Here is a 17561-nt window from a genome sequence, read left to right on the forward strand (position 1 = left end):
AAACTTGCATTATTAGAAAGATGAAACAAAGATCTTCAATATTGATGAAAGGATCAAACTCAAATTCTCAATATTAAGAAAGTTATGAAACCAACAATATTGAGGAATTTAGTCTTTTTCAAGTACAAGATCTAAGAAAGATAAAAGTGCAAAAAGAATAATTCCCAAAAGGGTAAAAACTAGGTTTAGAGAATATCTAAAAAGCTGGACTCTTTTGGTGGCTGCAGGTACAAGGCTTTACATAGGAGGGGAGTGGAAGCCCTAAAAATACAAAAAGTCAAAGTAGTCAACGGCTTGGTCAACTCGACCAGTGCTCGGTCGAGTGGCTGGTCGAGCTGGCTTCTCTCGTGCAATCTCCACTCGGTCGAGTCCTCCTCAGCACACGGTCGAGTGTCTGGTCGAGTGTGCGGTCGAGTTGGACTCTGGACCTTGGTTCTTCAGCCTTAACTCCCTTGTTTCCTCCACATGATTGCTTCACATATCTCCTCCATTGCTTCCATGCTCCTTAAGCTCCAAAATCACCTGTTTATGCATGAAAAGATGCAAATGCAATGCAACTAAACTCTAATGCATGATTGGTGTAAAGCTATGCAATAATGGTTAAAATGGATAGCAAAAGATACAAAAGATGTGAATAAACTAAGGGAAAACAAGGTAAAATATATGAACATCAGTTGCACAGACTGTTGGGTCTGTTAAACGGCAAGAGAGTGTTCTTCCAGCAAGAACTGAGTCAAACCCTAGACATGCCTGCAATGCCATATCAGTGAGAGATGAAGATGATGGCAAAATTGCTTCTGCAGAACAAGGAGAAAAATCGACAAATCTCTCGGTTTCAGATGATGGTGTCGATCGACACCACCTGGGTGTCGATCGACACTCATCTCAGACTGAACCAGAAACTGCAAAATCTTTGATTCCAGCTGCTGAGAGAGTGTACAAACCAAAGGTGCATTTTCCTAAGCCTAGGAGATCCAAACAGGAGCTTGAGGAAGCTAGATGCAAGGCTATGGTGGACAAGGTGATGATTGAGATGCCTTTGATTGATGCAGTAAAGCTTTCACCACCACTTAGGCGCTATGTCAAGAGAATGGTATCAAACGGTTTGAGCCCTGAGGAAGGAGCACTGCTTACTAAGGATGTCAGTGCGATTCTGTTAAACCAGCCTCCACAGAGGAAGAAGGAAAAGAAGCAGGAGGTGGTTGTCTCTAAGGAAGTTAGTGCAATCATTCAATGTAGGACTGCAGAGAAGTTACCAGATCCTGGAAGCTTTGTACTTGATTGCTCAATCTCAGCAGGAATATTTGCTCACTCTCTTTGCAATCTTGGCTCTAGTATCAACTTGATGCCACATTCTGTTGCTGTGAGACTTGGGATGACAGAATTCAAGCCAACTCTGATTTCTCTAATCCTAGCTGATCGATCCCGCAGAATTCCTGAAGGTGTTTTAGAGAATATTCCAGTTAAGGTTGGAAACTTTATGATTCCCACTGACTTTGTGGTGCTGAAGTATGATACAGAGCCTAAAGATCCTCTCATCTTAGGAAGATCTTTCTTGGCTACAGCTGGTGCCATCATTGATGTGAAGAACGGTCACATAGCACTAAATGTGGATGGTTTGAGTATGAATTTTGAGATGGATAAGCTGAGGTGAGCTCCTACCATTGATGGACAGACTTTTTCTGTTGAAAAAGTTTCTGCTACACGAGCAACAGGCTTAGTGTCGATCGATACACCATCAGCATCGGTCGACACTCCTCCACGACCGAGACAGAACAGCTACAAGACTGATGCTCCAAGTCAGAAACCTGTTCCCAAACAGAAAGTCCCCCACTACACACTCCAGAGTCCTCAGGTAAGGCCAAGGTATGCATCTCCTTCTCCTAAACTTCCTCAAATCATTAACAAGAATTTCAAAGGTACAAAGATTGTTTTACAGTTAACCAAGCCACGAGATTATCGTAGAGTGCTTGTTTCTTCTGTTGATGGTTTTGCAGGACATAAGAGAAACCCTCCCATACCTAAGTCCCGCCCTGGTCCTGTTCCTCACATCCTTGGCAGACCTCATGCCCCTAAAGCTTATACACCACCTTGGATGATGAGACATTCCTCTCAAAAGCATTCACTGCCATGTTCTGATCCACCGGATGCCTGAGCTCCCGCACAGTCAAGCTAATGACTGAAAACAAGCGCTTAGTGGGAGGCAACCCACTCATAGGTTTTTCTTTTCCATCTTCAGTCATTTTTATTCTTGCTTTGAGTCAGTTTGAATTAGTTTTGAATTATGAACTTCTATCTATCATGTTGCGTTTAATATTGTGTTTGAGTGATTATTAGCAGTGCTAACATCCAAGGATTGAGAGGGACACAAATTAACATCAACTAACTATGGATTTCTGGGCAAACACTCTACAGGCGCAGAGAGTGTCGATCGATGCCACTAGGAGTGTCGATCGACACCACCATTATAGATGAGTTAATCCGATTTTGGTTCATACTTTCCCTACTCATTCATTTTTGCTTATTTTTCTTTTTGCTTTCCTCTTACTTGATAACACTTGGGACAGTGTTGTTTAAGTCTGGGGGAGGTTATCTACTAACTATGTTATTATTTTTGAGTTTCAGTTGCGTCAGTCAAAACCATAAAGTTTGAGTCAAATTTTTCAAAATTTTTCTTTTTGGCTTTGGGAATTATGATCTTGATTAATGATTTCTCTTATTTGGCTAACACTCTAATGATTATTTGTTTATGCTTGATCTCAGAACTGAAGCTTAGAAAGACTATGAGCCTTATCAACAATCCTGAAAGCCCTTATTCAATGGATATCTGATTGATCTAACGTTGTCTCAACCTTTATCAGGATTTTTTACCGGACTTAATCTCTTACTTTGGGGTTGGAAATCAGAGGACTAGACTTCTTCTCCGGACCATACAAGACAGTGCAATTTTTTAAAGTCTGTCTCCCCTTTCTCTTCCCTTTAGTGCTTTAAAAAAAAAAGATCAGAAAAACAAAAAAAAGGATAAAAGATGAGATGATTTTGATCAGTTTAGAGAGGTAGGTAAATTACCTGTGACCTCATTATTCTACTCTTGAGTCAAATGATCACACAAATCTTGGAAGCGAGGGATAAGTAAATTACCAATGACCCCCGGTATTCGCTTACACCTTTGACTTTTTTTTTTAAAAGAGAAAAATTGGAAGTGAGAAAAGGGAGAGGAAAGGAGATATATGAAGAATGTCTTGGCCTGAAGAGAGTCCATATGCCACTGACCGATACACCCAAGGTAAGAACTCGCCTATATTTGCTTTAATTTATTTAAAGAGATGATAATGGAGATTTCAGAGATTCCAAAGGATTATGGGATTTGAGTAAGGAATGTTGATGCTTATCATGGTTAAGTATAAGAAGTAAGTTCTTGAGTCAGGTAAATGAAGAGTGCGAATAAGAATCATCATGCAGTTGAGTGAGTTCCCTGTTTTCAAACCTCTTTCACATGTCTAAGCTTATGTTTTGCTTGAGGGCAAGCAAAGGCTAAGTCTGGGGGAGTTGATATATCATGGTTTTTGTGGTTTTTAACCATGATATAAAGAGTCTTTTAGTGTCTTTTGATTTGTTTTCTAGGATGTTTTTGAGTCTTTACAGGTTTTATAGGATTTTGGCATGAAAGGAGCGAAATGGAACAATTTGGATGATTATGGAGCATTTAACCGGAGGAAACCAATTTGGAGTCTAATCCTATGAAGAGCGTCGACCGACACCAAAGGAGCATCGGTTGACACCAAGCTGATCCGACACAAGACTTCAAAATTGGATGTTTTACAAAAGTTGCCTGAAGTTTTCCATATATGCAACACAAGTCCCTGACGTTTTTTAGGACATATAAATAGTATTTTTAGATTTTACAAATCCTTAAGTTGTTTTCTATCAAGTTTTATTTTTTCTGCAACCCTGAGAGATTTTTGGACAGCTATTGGAGAGAGATCTGAACTCTTTGAGAGAAGAATTTCTAAACTCCTTCTTACTCTTTTAATATATATTGCTTATTATTCAGAATTATGTTTTGTTCTTCATTGAATATGTTAGTTTGCTTGTTATATTCAGGGTTTTTCATAGGGATTTTATGAATTATTAGTTCTGTTTATTTAGGATTCATTATCTTGCTAGATCTTCATCATAGGTTGTTCTTCATAATAATCCTTAATTGGCCATCTAGAATTAATAACCTAGGAAAATAAATTGATATGAGAATATAATTGATTTTCCTGATAAAACCTTTTGATGAGCAAAATTATTTCTTGCAAAGAGATTTGATTTAATAATTTTATGAACATTCTAAACCTGTTTTTAAAGCTGATTTTTAACCTAGAATTTTACAAAGAAATTTGGATTTTCTAGTTTTAAATTTAGATAATATTTGCAGTGAGAACTGATTTATTTTACAAAAAGTGTTTAGAGTTCTAGATCTGTTCTTAATTGTTTGAATCCTATTTATTTATTGATTTAATAATTTGTAATCTCCTGAAAAATTCCTTAGACCTAGCTTTTTGATCTCCTGAATTTATAACAGTTTTATTTTAAGATTTTGCATTGCTTTTATTTTAATTCAAATCAATTTGTTTAGCGTAATCATAAAACTCTATAATTTATTGTGTAGTCTTGAGTTCTTGTTGAATTTGACCCCTAAGTACTGCATTGATCTCTTAATTTGAGAGAGTAGCTCTAGGGTTTAATGTGAACATATCACTAATGTTTAAACCAGTAAACAATTCACGCAACTAAGACAATACGATCATCTTCACGTGACCATCTATTACGCTACGGTTTATGGACTAAAATAAAAACACATGATCCTTTGGTTCAATTAGTCTACACTCTGGTTCAATAATTAGCCCAGCATACGACATCATCATCTCATACGTGACCATCAACCTCACAAGTCAACGAGAGTTAAGGGGTGAAGGCGTTACGGGCGACGGCACGGGTTGTACACAACGAGATTCTCGTGGCTAACAAACGGCGGCAACCAACACCAACAACATAACATCTCGATCTCCTCTTCCTCTCACGCCAACACCACCTCGGCCTGTACTCCTCTCACGACCCATCTCCCCTTTCATCTCTATCGTCACGACAACCCTCCACCCCCGTGAAGATAAACCAAGAGGCGTCGAGTGTTTGTAAAGGGAATGATAGGGTTTTCTTTAGTTTAATTCGATTAAATCATAATTTAGCTAAACCAAGAATTAATTAAACCATTCCTCGTTTAATTAATAATTCGACCAACTAAATAAACCCACTAAAATTAAACCGGTTTCACTCCAATTCCCGACATAAACACAAATATCTTATTTTATCGAAACACGGGCGTTACAATTCTCCCCCACTAACAAGGATTCGTCCTCGAATCTAGCAGCACAGTCCAGCCGCAATGAACTCAACCTCTATCACTGCGACGATTAGTTTCAACTACTCTGAAAATTTCTCGTAAACATCCGCACCTTGGCATCTTCACCCTTTCCGGCAAGATCAACACACAAAGAAGACAATTTACTTTTCTTCTTATCTTTGAACATCCAGTTCCCTTGAGACAACTTCAAAACCTCTCTTTTAACAGGCCTACCGCCTCCTAAGGCAAAAAAAATCGGAGTCACACTCTACCACAAAAGTCTTTCCCAGGCCAAAACTGTGTGTACGCTCCTAACTGCAACACCACTCCACATGCTCTAGACAGTGGATTGCAAAAACATTCTAGCATCTAACTAGGACACCAACGTGGAACGATAACATCCACCCTATTTTCAATCTCCACTCATATGTCTCATGAAACTTGGCACCACCCGAGAATCATCTCATACCAATCATCTGCAATCGCAACCCTCGGATGCACTTTCAACACTAGTGTCCTCTCTGACAACTACTCTAATAGTCTGGTTAACAGATTCGCAATACGATAATTTCGGGTCTGAGCTAAAACTTGCTGCCACACGTACAACATCTACTAGGCCTCCAGCCACACTGGCTACACCGATACCACATCAGCCTCGCCCTCAGACCCCCTCCTGATTCGTATACGAATTTCTGACCTACTCGATTGTGGTTCTCCGACCACATACTATTCCTTAATGGAACACAGATCCACAACACAACGCACATAACAAAGCAAATGAAAACTTGCTTTTTAATGAAGATTTCATCAAGACAGCTTAACCTACGGTAGCCTTCCGCTCAACAATTCTTAACAGCGAATCATCTATACAAGCGTAATTAAACAAACAAGTACCATACATCCGTATATTCTGATTCACCGCGTTGAACGCTTTGCGAGCCGCCATCTCAAACCACTTGACTCATCACCCCTAGGCAAATCTACCAAATCCTCAAATCTCGCACCACCATCCTTCAGCCAAGGACCTCTGTGCAACCGCCATTGCAGCCCACAACATCGGTACTGAGCGGTTTTCTGGTGGTACTGAGCCTACTGTTGCAGATGCGTGGACGGCGAGAGTGGAACATAACTTCTAGTCTCTCAGATGTCCTCAGGAGCTTTGAATGGACATAGAGGTCCACAACCTAATTGGTGATGCTCACTTATGATGAAAGTTAGTGGCTGCTAGGAGGGTGCAGAGGCATTAGACCGGTTGGAGATGCAGTTCCTACGGTTATCTCAGGGACTCTGTCACTGGGGGAGCTGGACGTGGAGTTCAATCGACTTCTGATATATGGGGGCGGACGATGGAGTCCGAGGAGGCTCAGAGGTTTATGAGGGCTCTTTGTGATGATTTGACGGTTCTCTATTGAGGGCGGGGCTATGCTAAGTGTGCAGAGCTGGTTGACACTATGGCAGAGACTAAGGAGGATATCCGGGCACATTCTATGATGGTTAGTCCAGCGGTTCAGCCTAGGAAAACTCAGCATCCTGGAGGTTCTGGCAAGGGCGGCAAGCCTGCAGAGAACCAAGAGAAAGTGGAGACTACGCAAATCCGAGTGGTACATGGTGTTTTGGATGTGGTAGTATGGACCACAAGGGCCCTAGCTGTACCCAGAGGAGTGCTCTGGTGGCGGCACAGTTAGTGGTTTGTGTATGCTATCTTGCAGGGAGCCTGAGGACATCAAGTCCAAGTGTCCCAAGTTGTAGCAGATTGCAGTGGCAGCGGTACAGTATGTAGTGCAACCAGGAGTGCAGCAGGTGGCACGGATTGAGCACATGCCACAGGTGTACATGACTGTGGAGACTAGTGGAACCAGTGCCGGGGCGATCACAGGTATAATTTCTTGAAACAAGCTTTGTTAATTTTAGTAGTTTCAGATTTTTATAAACTGCCTGTGATAAGTGTTAGGGTTCTTAGTGCATGAGATTTGTGTAAGGACCTTGTTGGTGGGCGGGTTTAGGTCCCACGTTATGTTTGATTCTGGAGCAACTCAAAGCTTCATTACCCCGGAGTGCGCAGAGGGTGCTAATATTAGAGGAGATCTCGGAGAGCAAGCTAGATTTGTTTGAGTTGCGGGAGGCAATTTTTCGAGGGTCATTGGACAGACAAGAGGAGTTGATATTCAGATCGCAGCAGAGTCCTGGCCAGCGGATTTTCTTATCAGCCCGATAGAGTTGTATGATGTTATCTTGGAGATGGATTTGTTACACCGTCATATGGTTCATCTGTATTGTCATCAGGGTAGGGTGGAGTTTGAGTATCCAGGAGGGAAGTTGGTTTTTAAGGGAGTTAGACCAACTTTAGGTAGTCTCGTGATCTCGGCTATGCAGGCTGGGAAGACGATCGAGATGGGACGAGAGGCTTATTTGGTCACGATTTTGATGCTAGAGACATTGGGACAGTCTACGATTAGCGGTATTTCTATTGTTGAGGAGTTTGAGGATGTGTTCCAGTTATTGCAACGGTTACCACCATCTCAGTCTGATCCTTTCACGATTGAAATGGAGCCAGGGATGACGTCGTTATCCAAGGCTCCTGACAGGATGGTTCCACCAGAGATGGCAGAGCTAAAAAAGCAGTTGGAGGGTTTGTTAAACAAGGGTTTCATTCGTCCTAGTGTATCACCGTGGGGGGCACCGGTGTTATTCATTGAGAAAAAGGACGGGAGTCTCCGCTTGTGTATTGATTATCGGGGTTTGAACCGGGTCACTGTGAAGAACAAGTACCCTCTTCCCATGATCGATGAGTTGTTGAATCAGTTGAGAGGTGCTACTTGGTTTTCCAAGGTTGATCTAGTGTCGGTTTATCATCAGATTTCGATAGATGAGGTAGATGTGAGGATTACTGCTCTTAGGACGAGGTATGAGCAATATGAGTTTGTGCTGATGCCTTTTGGGTTGACTAACGCCCTAGCAGCGTTTATGAGATTGTTGAACAGCGTGTTTCAGGAGTTCCTGTGGCTTTGGTTGACGGATCTGCAACCATGTGTCGGAGGATGAAAATCGAGGGAGGAGCTTACCGGAGGAGTGGCGCCATAAGGCGACATCCATGGCCAGAGGGGAAGCTCGCGATGTGTTGCTAGTGCGAAGTTTGTCAATCTCGGATTCAATAGCATTTAGAAACTGATCACGATGAGTGCGTCTACGATGAGACGCAAGGACTGAGGCTACCGTGGCGGCGGCAGGAATACCAAGAGAGATGAAACCCCGATTGCCCAAAACGTCAAATAACCTTCCCAGCGGACACCAGTGATCATACCAGAAAGACGTTTGCTGACCATTATGAACAACCACAGAGGAAAAAAGCTTAGCTTGAGGTCTAAACTTCAAAAGTTTCCTCCACATCCAACTACCCTGAGTGGTGTTAGCAGGGATCGACCAAAAAGAAGCAGAGCGGAGCAGTTCACGCTTCACCCAGTTAACCCATAAAGATGTGTTACAAGAAACAAGCCGCCAGATAAGTTTGAAACAGCTCACCTTATTTGCCTCTGCTAATGACCGCAAACCTAGACCACCCTCTGATTTGGGTAAGCAGACATCGTTCCATGCAACTTTACTTTTCTTGGTACTGAGCTCCGGACCTGACCAAAGAAACGCAGAGCAAATGTGTTCAATCTCTTGGACACACACACTAGGTAGCCTAAACACAGAGATCCAGAAATTTGTGAGACTGGATATCACCGACTGCAACTCTAGTGTTCTTTAAATCCTTGAGTTTTATAGTTGAGCCAAATAGTTGTATCGTCTACTAGTCAATAAAACTGAATAGAAATAATATTTGTATGTTTCGTTAATTTGATTAATTATATAATATTTTGTAAAGGTAAAGACAAAATAAATGAACTTGTGATTATATTCAGATGCGAATGAAGTTTTGACAAAATAAATGTTGACCGACTAAACATCTTTGACCAATCGATCAATTTTTATGAAGAACACACAAACTGTCCAGAAGAGGCGAAAAGTGAAACGGACCGGCATGTCCACTTGACCTCTAAAGTGATTGATATTAAAAAATGTTTAGAAAAAAACGTAAACTTATATTTGAAACGTTGTAATATGTAATTTTGAGAATGTCAATTAAATTAATAAGTTATTACAAATTTTATAAATTATATAATATCCTCGTAGTTCAAACTCTTGGGTCGATTGTTCTGTTTGGTAAAACATTGAATTTTGTTAGTTCAACTGTAAACTAAACTAGTAAACTCTTATCCCCTCATTTGGTTCTAAACTAACCGATATTTTAGTTTTAAAAAAATGTCGTTGAGTTTATCAGAAGATGGTAACAAATTATATAGTTTAAGCGTCAGTTAATAATTAACTACATAATCGTTATTATGGTCTATCTTTAGTTGTCCATCAGTGGATAATTTAAAACCATTTATCGTTACATAATTGACGACAATACACATTTAGAACATGTAGATTCACAAACTCAAAGTCGAGAAGTAAAGTGATCGACCCGAAGTTTATCTTCACGCAGTTGAACTATTTTAGATCTAACATTGACCTCATCCTGATCATTAACCAAACCTTTAGCGATGTCTCGTAGCTTAAGCTTAAGGATCTTTCCATTCCCGTTTTTGGGCAGGTCTTCCAAGAACACCACCTTTCTCGGACACATAAAATGTGGCAAATTCTCACGGCAATACTTAATCAAATCTTTCTCTCTGGTCACAAATTTATCATCACGATCTTCATTGTCAGATTCACCCTTTTGTAGAACAACGAATGCACATGGGGTTTCACCCCAACCAGGGTGAGGCATGGCCACAACGGCAGCCTCAAGCACCTTTGGGTGCTTGTAAAGAACATTCTCGACTTCAACACTGCTGATATTCTCTCCTCCCGAGATTATAATATCTTTCAACCGATCTTTGATCTCGATGTGTCCGTCAGGATGAACCACACCTATGTCTCCAGTGTTGAGCCATCCGTGTTTGAACGCTTCTACTGTACCTTTGGGATTATTTAGATATCCTTTCATTATGCTGCTTCCTTTCATGACAATTTCTCCCATCGTTTTCCCATCGCGTGGGACACTCTCTTGAGTTTCGTTGTTCTTCACGTCTACTTCTGCTAGGCCTAAAATGCCTAACCCTTGCCTTGCTTTCAGCTCCATCTGTTGATTATCTGGTAATCTGTTTCAATTTAGGCTGTCATATTAATAACTTAATAATATCGAACATGGTTGTAAGTTAAAAAAGCTCATCACTACTATTTTTTTTTTTTTTTTGACAAAACATTATCCTTTTAGATTAGTAAACTATTGTTTTTGGTAAATGTTAATGAAACGTGAAAGCTAATATTTTGTGTACAAGTTTAAAATTGTATCAATGATGATTACCTGTTCCACTCGTCTTGCCACTCACAAAAGAGAACTGGACCAGTGGCTTCCGTAAGCCCATAGGCATGCATCACTTGAAACCCCAACCGCTGAACTTTCTTAAGAAGAGCAGCGGGTGGTGGTGAACCCCCCGTCAACACATGGACCGGCCTAGACCTACGTGACAGGTCAAGCCTATTACCTTGCAGGAGAATGTTGAAAACGGTAGGAACACAACACATATGCGTCACACTATGCCTATTTATATTCTTATAGATCTCCAGGGCAGTCACAAGCCTCATACACACATTAGTTCCCCCACGTGCCGCCATTGCCCATGGTAACGTCCATCCATTGCAATGAAACATAGGGAGAGTCCAAAGGTAGACAGGGGAGATCCCCATTTCCCAACCAATAATCGCGCTTAATGAGCTCAAATATGCTCCTCGGTGGGTACTCACCACACCTTTTGGGTCCGACGTGGTACCTGACGTGTAGTTCAACGAGATCGGATCCTGTTCGTCTTCAATACGGAGCATATGTGCGACCAACGACGGCGTAGGCTCTCCCCTCTGGATGAGACCCTCATAGTCTAAATCCTCGGATGAAACCCTCTTAGGGAAATTGATGTCGTCAATAAAAATGACCAGCAGGTTCAGGTGTGAGTCGTCAGATGATAGTAGACGGAGGGTTTCTCGGGCTAAGGGCTCAAAATTGCGATCAATGAATATGATCTTGGGTGTGGCGTGTCGGAGGATTGCGGCAATGGATGTTGCGTCTAGACGAGTGTTGATAGGGTTGAGAACAGCTCTAGCCATGGGAACGGCGAAGTACATCTCATACATTGCCGTTATGTTTGGAGCCACAACGGATACCTAAACACACATTTGCAATCACATACCACATTTATATATATGAATGAGAGAGTAAGAGAGAGTTTGACATATTACCACATCGTTCTTGGCAATGTTAAGAGATATGAGAGAAGCGGCTAGACGGCAGCAACGGTCATAGGTCTGAGGCCAAGTGAAACGAGTTTCTCCGTCGATTATCGAAGTTCGATTAGGATAACACTCTGCAGCTCTTTTCAAGAATGTTATGGGCGTTAGAGGAACATTGTTTGCTTCACACAACGCCAAATTCTCCATCTTCTTCTTTTTTAGTGTGTTATGAATGTTTGGGTGAGCGAAGAGTGATATGTAAATTGACTCTATATATAGAGAAATTATGAGAAATGCAGGTATAAAACATGGCTAAATTTGGGAAATCAAAATAATCCGATCGCTCAATCATGGCAATTATTGCAAGAAAATTATTTCAAGACTGAAGTGACCTTCTCCTTATCAACATATTACTTTTATCCTTACCAATTATGGAATGCAATTATTTTCATTTTTATGTGGTCAATAGAGTTCGAATTGATTGATATATCCCCTGCCACGTTTTCCCTGTGCTACTGACCTACAGTGTTGAGCCAAATAGTTATATGAATCTATGATCTATCGTAACTCAATAAATTGAATATAAAAATTTATATTAACTTCGTCATTTTTAATCCAGATGATCTGATGTTTCCCTTAATTGTAACTTTTGTTCTGTTGATTCGTTTTTTATATGGTTTTTAAGTCCTGGTGTTTCATTTTTTTGTGTGTTTTTGGGTATTTTTATCTTCTTTAGTTGAATTCCAAAGATATCATTTGGATACAAAATAAGGAAAACGATGACAATTAGATCATAGAAAGAGACGTCTACAGTATCATTGAAATTTGGACAGCTAAATTAATGAGCTTATATTATTATGATGCGTGGATGAAGTGCAACGAGATTTCGGGAAGAAATGAGGTGACCGACATAACATCTTAAGGACTGACCCAAGAGGTGATCAACGACAAACATTTTACACTGATCGTCCGATCATTTTCTATGCTAAACACACAAACTCTCCAGAAGCACCGACCAGTGAAAAAATACTAGATGATGTCCACTTGACCACTAAAATAATCCACTTGAGAATAAAGTGATCGACTAATCACTTTTTCAAGTAAAACTGTGCTACGCTGTCTAAAGCTAAGTTTTAGTTAACCACCTTCTCTCTCATACAGTTCCCATCCATCTCTCTTAACAAGAAAACCACTGGAGAATTAAATCCTTAAATATTTCCAATTCCCAGATCATAAGTTATGTTAAATATAATATTTTGGTTTAAATATGTATCTACTATTTAGTATAATTGCTCATCAAATGGAGAATGTAATACATTTAGGTTTAGTTGTTTGCCATATGTTTAGCATTAAAACCAAAAATAAATTTCCGAACTGAACAAAGGTCTGGTCAATTCTATTTTGTTTGGATTCCATAACAAAACCGAACCGAACCATAGTTTTCAATCCAGTGAATTTTTGCAATCCGAACAAACAAAAGAACCGTACCAAATGAACTAAGCAAATAAGGCTTCCCAACATAACTAGACCAACGTGCCATTTAGTCCAATGCATATTTCCCTAATAATCTTGGACAAAATCAAAATCTCTAACAACTATCATTGTCAAATAATAAGTTTGACGTTTCTTGTACAATGCAATAAAAACATCATCCACAAGCTGGGACTGTAGGAACTAACGGCAATGATGCGTCTCTATCACACATTTCCGGACTAATGTTTATGACTCCTTCACCCTGCCATGTTAAAAAAAAATATTTGCAACTTAGAAACCAATGATAATGATATATATGTTCTTGAGACTCTCAAGTTGAGAGTTATGAATACTGTATGTGGATTGTGTTATTGACCAATCTGGCTGGGCTTGTAGTTTAGTTAACCAAACTAAGGAATAAAGTTTATAAAAACAAAATCAAAAGAAAATAATTTTGTTACCTTAGAGAAGAAGAGATTTAAATTGTTTTGTAATATACTAATATTAAAATATTAGGTTAGATTTTGTTACCTTAGCTATGTTTCTGAAGTACGAAGTTGTATAGTTTCCCGTTGGAAACAAGGCTTCCACAAGGTCAGCCAGTACTAGATTTGGTTGTGAGATCGCTCCGTCGTACCAGTCTAATCATTTTCAAATTCCAAAACACGATTTTTAGCTGAACTCAACAGGTATAAACAATTTAGAAGACGCTTTCGATCTCTTACCTAGAGTTGTTCCGTTTCTGACCCTTTTGTCATATCTCCATATGCTCTGGTTCGCAAGAAACGCAAAACAAGAGTTATCATCCACGTTTATGTTCCCCAAGAACGTTGTCTGTGTGTAATTCTGAGGGTCTGACGATAACGTTTCATCGATCACCGCATCCACAGTCTAATAAAATTCAAATTTGTAGAAGCAGATAAGTTTTTTGGTCATCAAAAGATGAAAGCAAAACAAGTGTGACCCGCTTACGCATAAAATGGCGTGGAGTGCTTCCAAATCATCAGGATCTGTGACATTGTAAGACACCTTGTTTATAGATTTGTCGATATTTTCTCCACCCGCATCTTCTATAAACTGTTGTGTTTGAAAGCATCATGTTCAATTCCAAAGATGTTTCCAGACATTTTAAGTAATAATTAGAAGTTCCAAAAGTTGCATTAATGCGTACCTTTAGCTTGTGTGATTCCTTAGTGAAACTCCACATGCATCCCTTAAAGATAAAAAAAAAAAGTTACACGCAGTGAGTTTTAAACCATATAGACACATTCAATTTTGAATTATAAGAAACAAAAACTGTAAAAAAAATGTTTGAGATGGCCCTGATTAAAAAAATAATAAAAATAAAGAAAGAAGAAGAAAAAATTCTTACACTTTGATCATATCCCATCCAGGCTACAATTGGCTTGAATGATTTTGTTTTGTTGGCAGCCATTTGAGACAAGCAAGTATAGCTAGCTTTAACCTACAAGGTTTCATAACATACTTTATAGACAGCATGAATAGCCTTGTAGACAGATTTTTAAGAATGTATTGTCACTTACCGCATCATACACTTGATTGGCTTTAGTTTCAAGATTGGTAAAAGCTCCAAGGAATTTGATCCACTCCGCTCGCTTATTCAAGATTTAAAAAACAGCATAACCTCAGATCAATATGTGAAAGAATTGTTCATTGGTTGGGAATAATCTACGTAGAGATTATAATTTGATACCTGAAGAGGTGTGCCTTCACTGAGTGGGAAAAAATTTGCAAAATTGCAAGTCTGAGGTTGGTCAGTGTCGCTGATGAAATGCGCTGCGAACTGAGATAACACCTGCCCTTGTTGTTCACCTTTGTCAAGCTTAACTACTTCCCCTGCCTCAAAGAGTTTCAGAACACACGGTGAAGCTACCGCTTCCGATGTTATTCCCTTCAAGCTTCCAAGTAATCCGAGTAGCTGCATATGTGAAAGCATAAACTTTGTCGTTCTAGTGCGTGATCCTAAAGAATTGCTTACACTAGTGCCAACCAATATGTAGATCCTATGTTTCTAGAGGCAAAAATGCACAAATCAGAATCTTGAAATTAGCTAGAAAGGAGTGTTTACCTCGAAGAAGGAAACCGGAATGCCTCCTGAATAAGAAAACAAAAAAAGAGAAATCTCAAAAACAAAGTCTCTTCAAATAAAGAAAAAAAAACAGGGGAAAAACAGAGCATACCTTGAGGAGATTGAGTGTCTACTGAGTAGTTGATTAGTGGAATCACATATGACTTAATCCTGGAAGTACAATACTTTGTTCGAACCGCCATTCTAGAAGAGTTCTACATATTATCCTTAAATTTTCAGACACGGACCATACCATACATTTGGAAGCAAAAGAAAAGAAAAAGACAAGTTAATGATAAGAAGCAAGGACCTGAATAAGGAGATAGCTCTTGCCATCAATGGCGTTCTTGATCACTTTAAAGGTTTGTCCATAATAGATATGAAAATTTTCAGCATCTTCCACCTTTGAAATGCTTCCAACCTTTACATTATTGGAAGCTCCGTTTGATTCTCTAGCTACCATGCACCACAATACTAAAAACAGTACTAGAGGCCAGGAACCATGAGACAATGAAGACATTACCACTGTTAATGGTGTTGAAGATAAAATCAACTAAACCCTTTATGAATTTAGATTGGCTCTCCTTGAATTCACACTACAAATATCTGTAATGTTTCAAGAGAGAGAGAGAGAGAGAGAGAGAGAGAGAGAGAGAGAGAGAGAGAGAGAGAGAAATATTTTATGGCTATTGTTTTCTTTTGGAATGATATACTTTTTTTTTAATATATGCTAGCAATTCTATTGGAATGTAATTTTTGTTTTTTGTTTGGTTTTTAAACAATTGTCAAATTCAGATGGAATATTTGCCTCACTGAACTTTCTTATTTAAGAGTAAATGTATATGCAACCACTATTTTATTAGAAAGACCAGTACACTTTTACATTCTACATAGTTATGATGACTATATGGAGCTTTCTCTTATGAAAGTTCAAAGTTCAAACATATAGAAAAACTTAGGTGTCAAGATTGCTAAGTCATGCGAATAAACCACTTACTCACTTGCCCATTATCATATAGAGTTTACAAACTCTAAAAGAATAAAATGTCAAAATTTAAAATTACATTTAAAAAAAAAAAAAGCAAAAAGAACGAGGTATTAGTAAGGACTAAAGAAGATTATGTTCATTTTTACTGATGGTAAAAATTAGTTCGATTTACCGTCAAGCTATTTTTCGACCTATCTTCTTCATTACTATTAAATGTAGAACAAGATTCCGGTTTAGAAAAGTATAAAAACTGTATTTATTTTTTTACTATGCATAACAAATAAAGATTGTAAAAAAATATAGTTGTAGTAATGATTTAGTTCTTTTAGTGAAAGTTAAAAGTCAGCCTGAATGGAGTATAATCATGTTGAGGTAATGAAAAGATTGTAACACATACAAATAATTTCTTATAAAAAAATATCAAAAAGAAAACAGAAACTGATCAGGTTTTTGATTGGAAGTGAGAGCAATAGAGGTGGTGACCCGTGAAGAGAGAGCACGCGACTATTATTGATTTGTCATTTTGTGTTTCAATAGTTAGCACTTTCGCTTTCTTGTGATTTTCTGTCTTCACCCATTACGTCTCACCACGTGCATCCCATCCCCATTACCACAAAGCTCGACTCCAAAGCTTTCTGAGATCGTAAAGAGATAATAATGCAAATCATGGTCATTTCTAAAGTATTATAGTTACTGCTAATGTTTTACAGTAAAGGTATTAACACTATTGAATCTTGAAAGATATGGGGAGTTGTTTTTTTGTCCTTCTTTAATGTACCAACAAGTAGGGATTTATCATATAGTCCAAGCAATAGCCAAAGCCATAGTACGTAATATAATAAGATTGTAACAGTTAAATTCAATAAGCATAAATAACTTAAAACATTCGATGAACTTCGTAACGTAACACTACAATACGGCCCATTAAAGCCCAAGTCACTAAATGGTAAGGAGATGTGTCGTTGTATGTGTTGCTCTTGTGTATATCCTCCTTCGTTAAGCCGCATAAGTCACCAACGCATACCGATTTTAAACCCTAAACAGAAGACGAAACTCTCGAGCCTCAGCCACCATTGTTGAGTTTGCCACTCTGTTGTTGTTGTGATCTGATCTGATCCTAGTGCAGAAGAGGAAGGAAACAGTTTGGGGTAGGGGTTTTTCAGGATTGATATCCGGTCAGATCTGAGGGAATTAAAATCGAGTTATTTGCAGTGGTGAATAGATCTCGCTGTGAGAAAACCATAGATAAAATATGTCTGATCAATTTGAGGTAAACTTTAGTTTTTCATATAAAGTTTCCTGATTCAAGA

At 39.0% G+C, this 17561-nt stretch overlaps 2 protein-coding genes across 2 annotated transcripts; both read right to left on the reverse strand.

Annotated features, from left to right (window-relative positions):
- LOC104787603 (probable acyl-activating enzyme 12, peroxisomal) lies at positions 9730-11981 on the reverse strand. Its single transcript, XM_010513209.2, has 3 exons — positions 11711-11981; positions 10782-11635; positions 9730-10575 (listed from the first exon to the last, which is right to left on the reverse strand). Exons 1-3 carry the CDS (start codon positions 11906-11908, stop codon positions 9870-9872), a joined length of 1758 nt encoding a protein of 585 aa, XP_010511511.1. The 5' UTR covers positions 11909-11981; the 3' UTR covers positions 9730-9869.
- On the reverse strand, positions 13085-15931 carry LOC104787604. Its single transcript, XM_010513210.2, has 11 exons — positions 15574-15931; positions 15376-15478; positions 15264-15289; positions 14889-15113; positions 14719-14790; positions 14547-14639; positions 14346-14387; positions 14147-14251; positions 13900-14065; positions 13706-13815; positions 13085-13436 (listed from the first exon to the last, which is right to left on the reverse strand). The coding sequence occupies exons 1-11, from the start codon at positions 15781-15783 to the stop codon at positions 13350-13352; spliced, it is 1239 nt and encodes a 412-aa protein (XP_010511512.1). The 5' UTR covers positions 15784-15931; the 3' UTR covers positions 13085-13349.

Source organism: Camelina sativa, chromosome 5, assembly GCF_000633955.1.
Source record: "Camelina sativa cultivar DH55 chromosome 5, Cs, whole genome shotgun sequence".
NCBI lineage: Eukaryota > Viridiplantae > Streptophyta > Magnoliopsida > Brassicales > Brassicaceae > Camelina > Camelina sativa.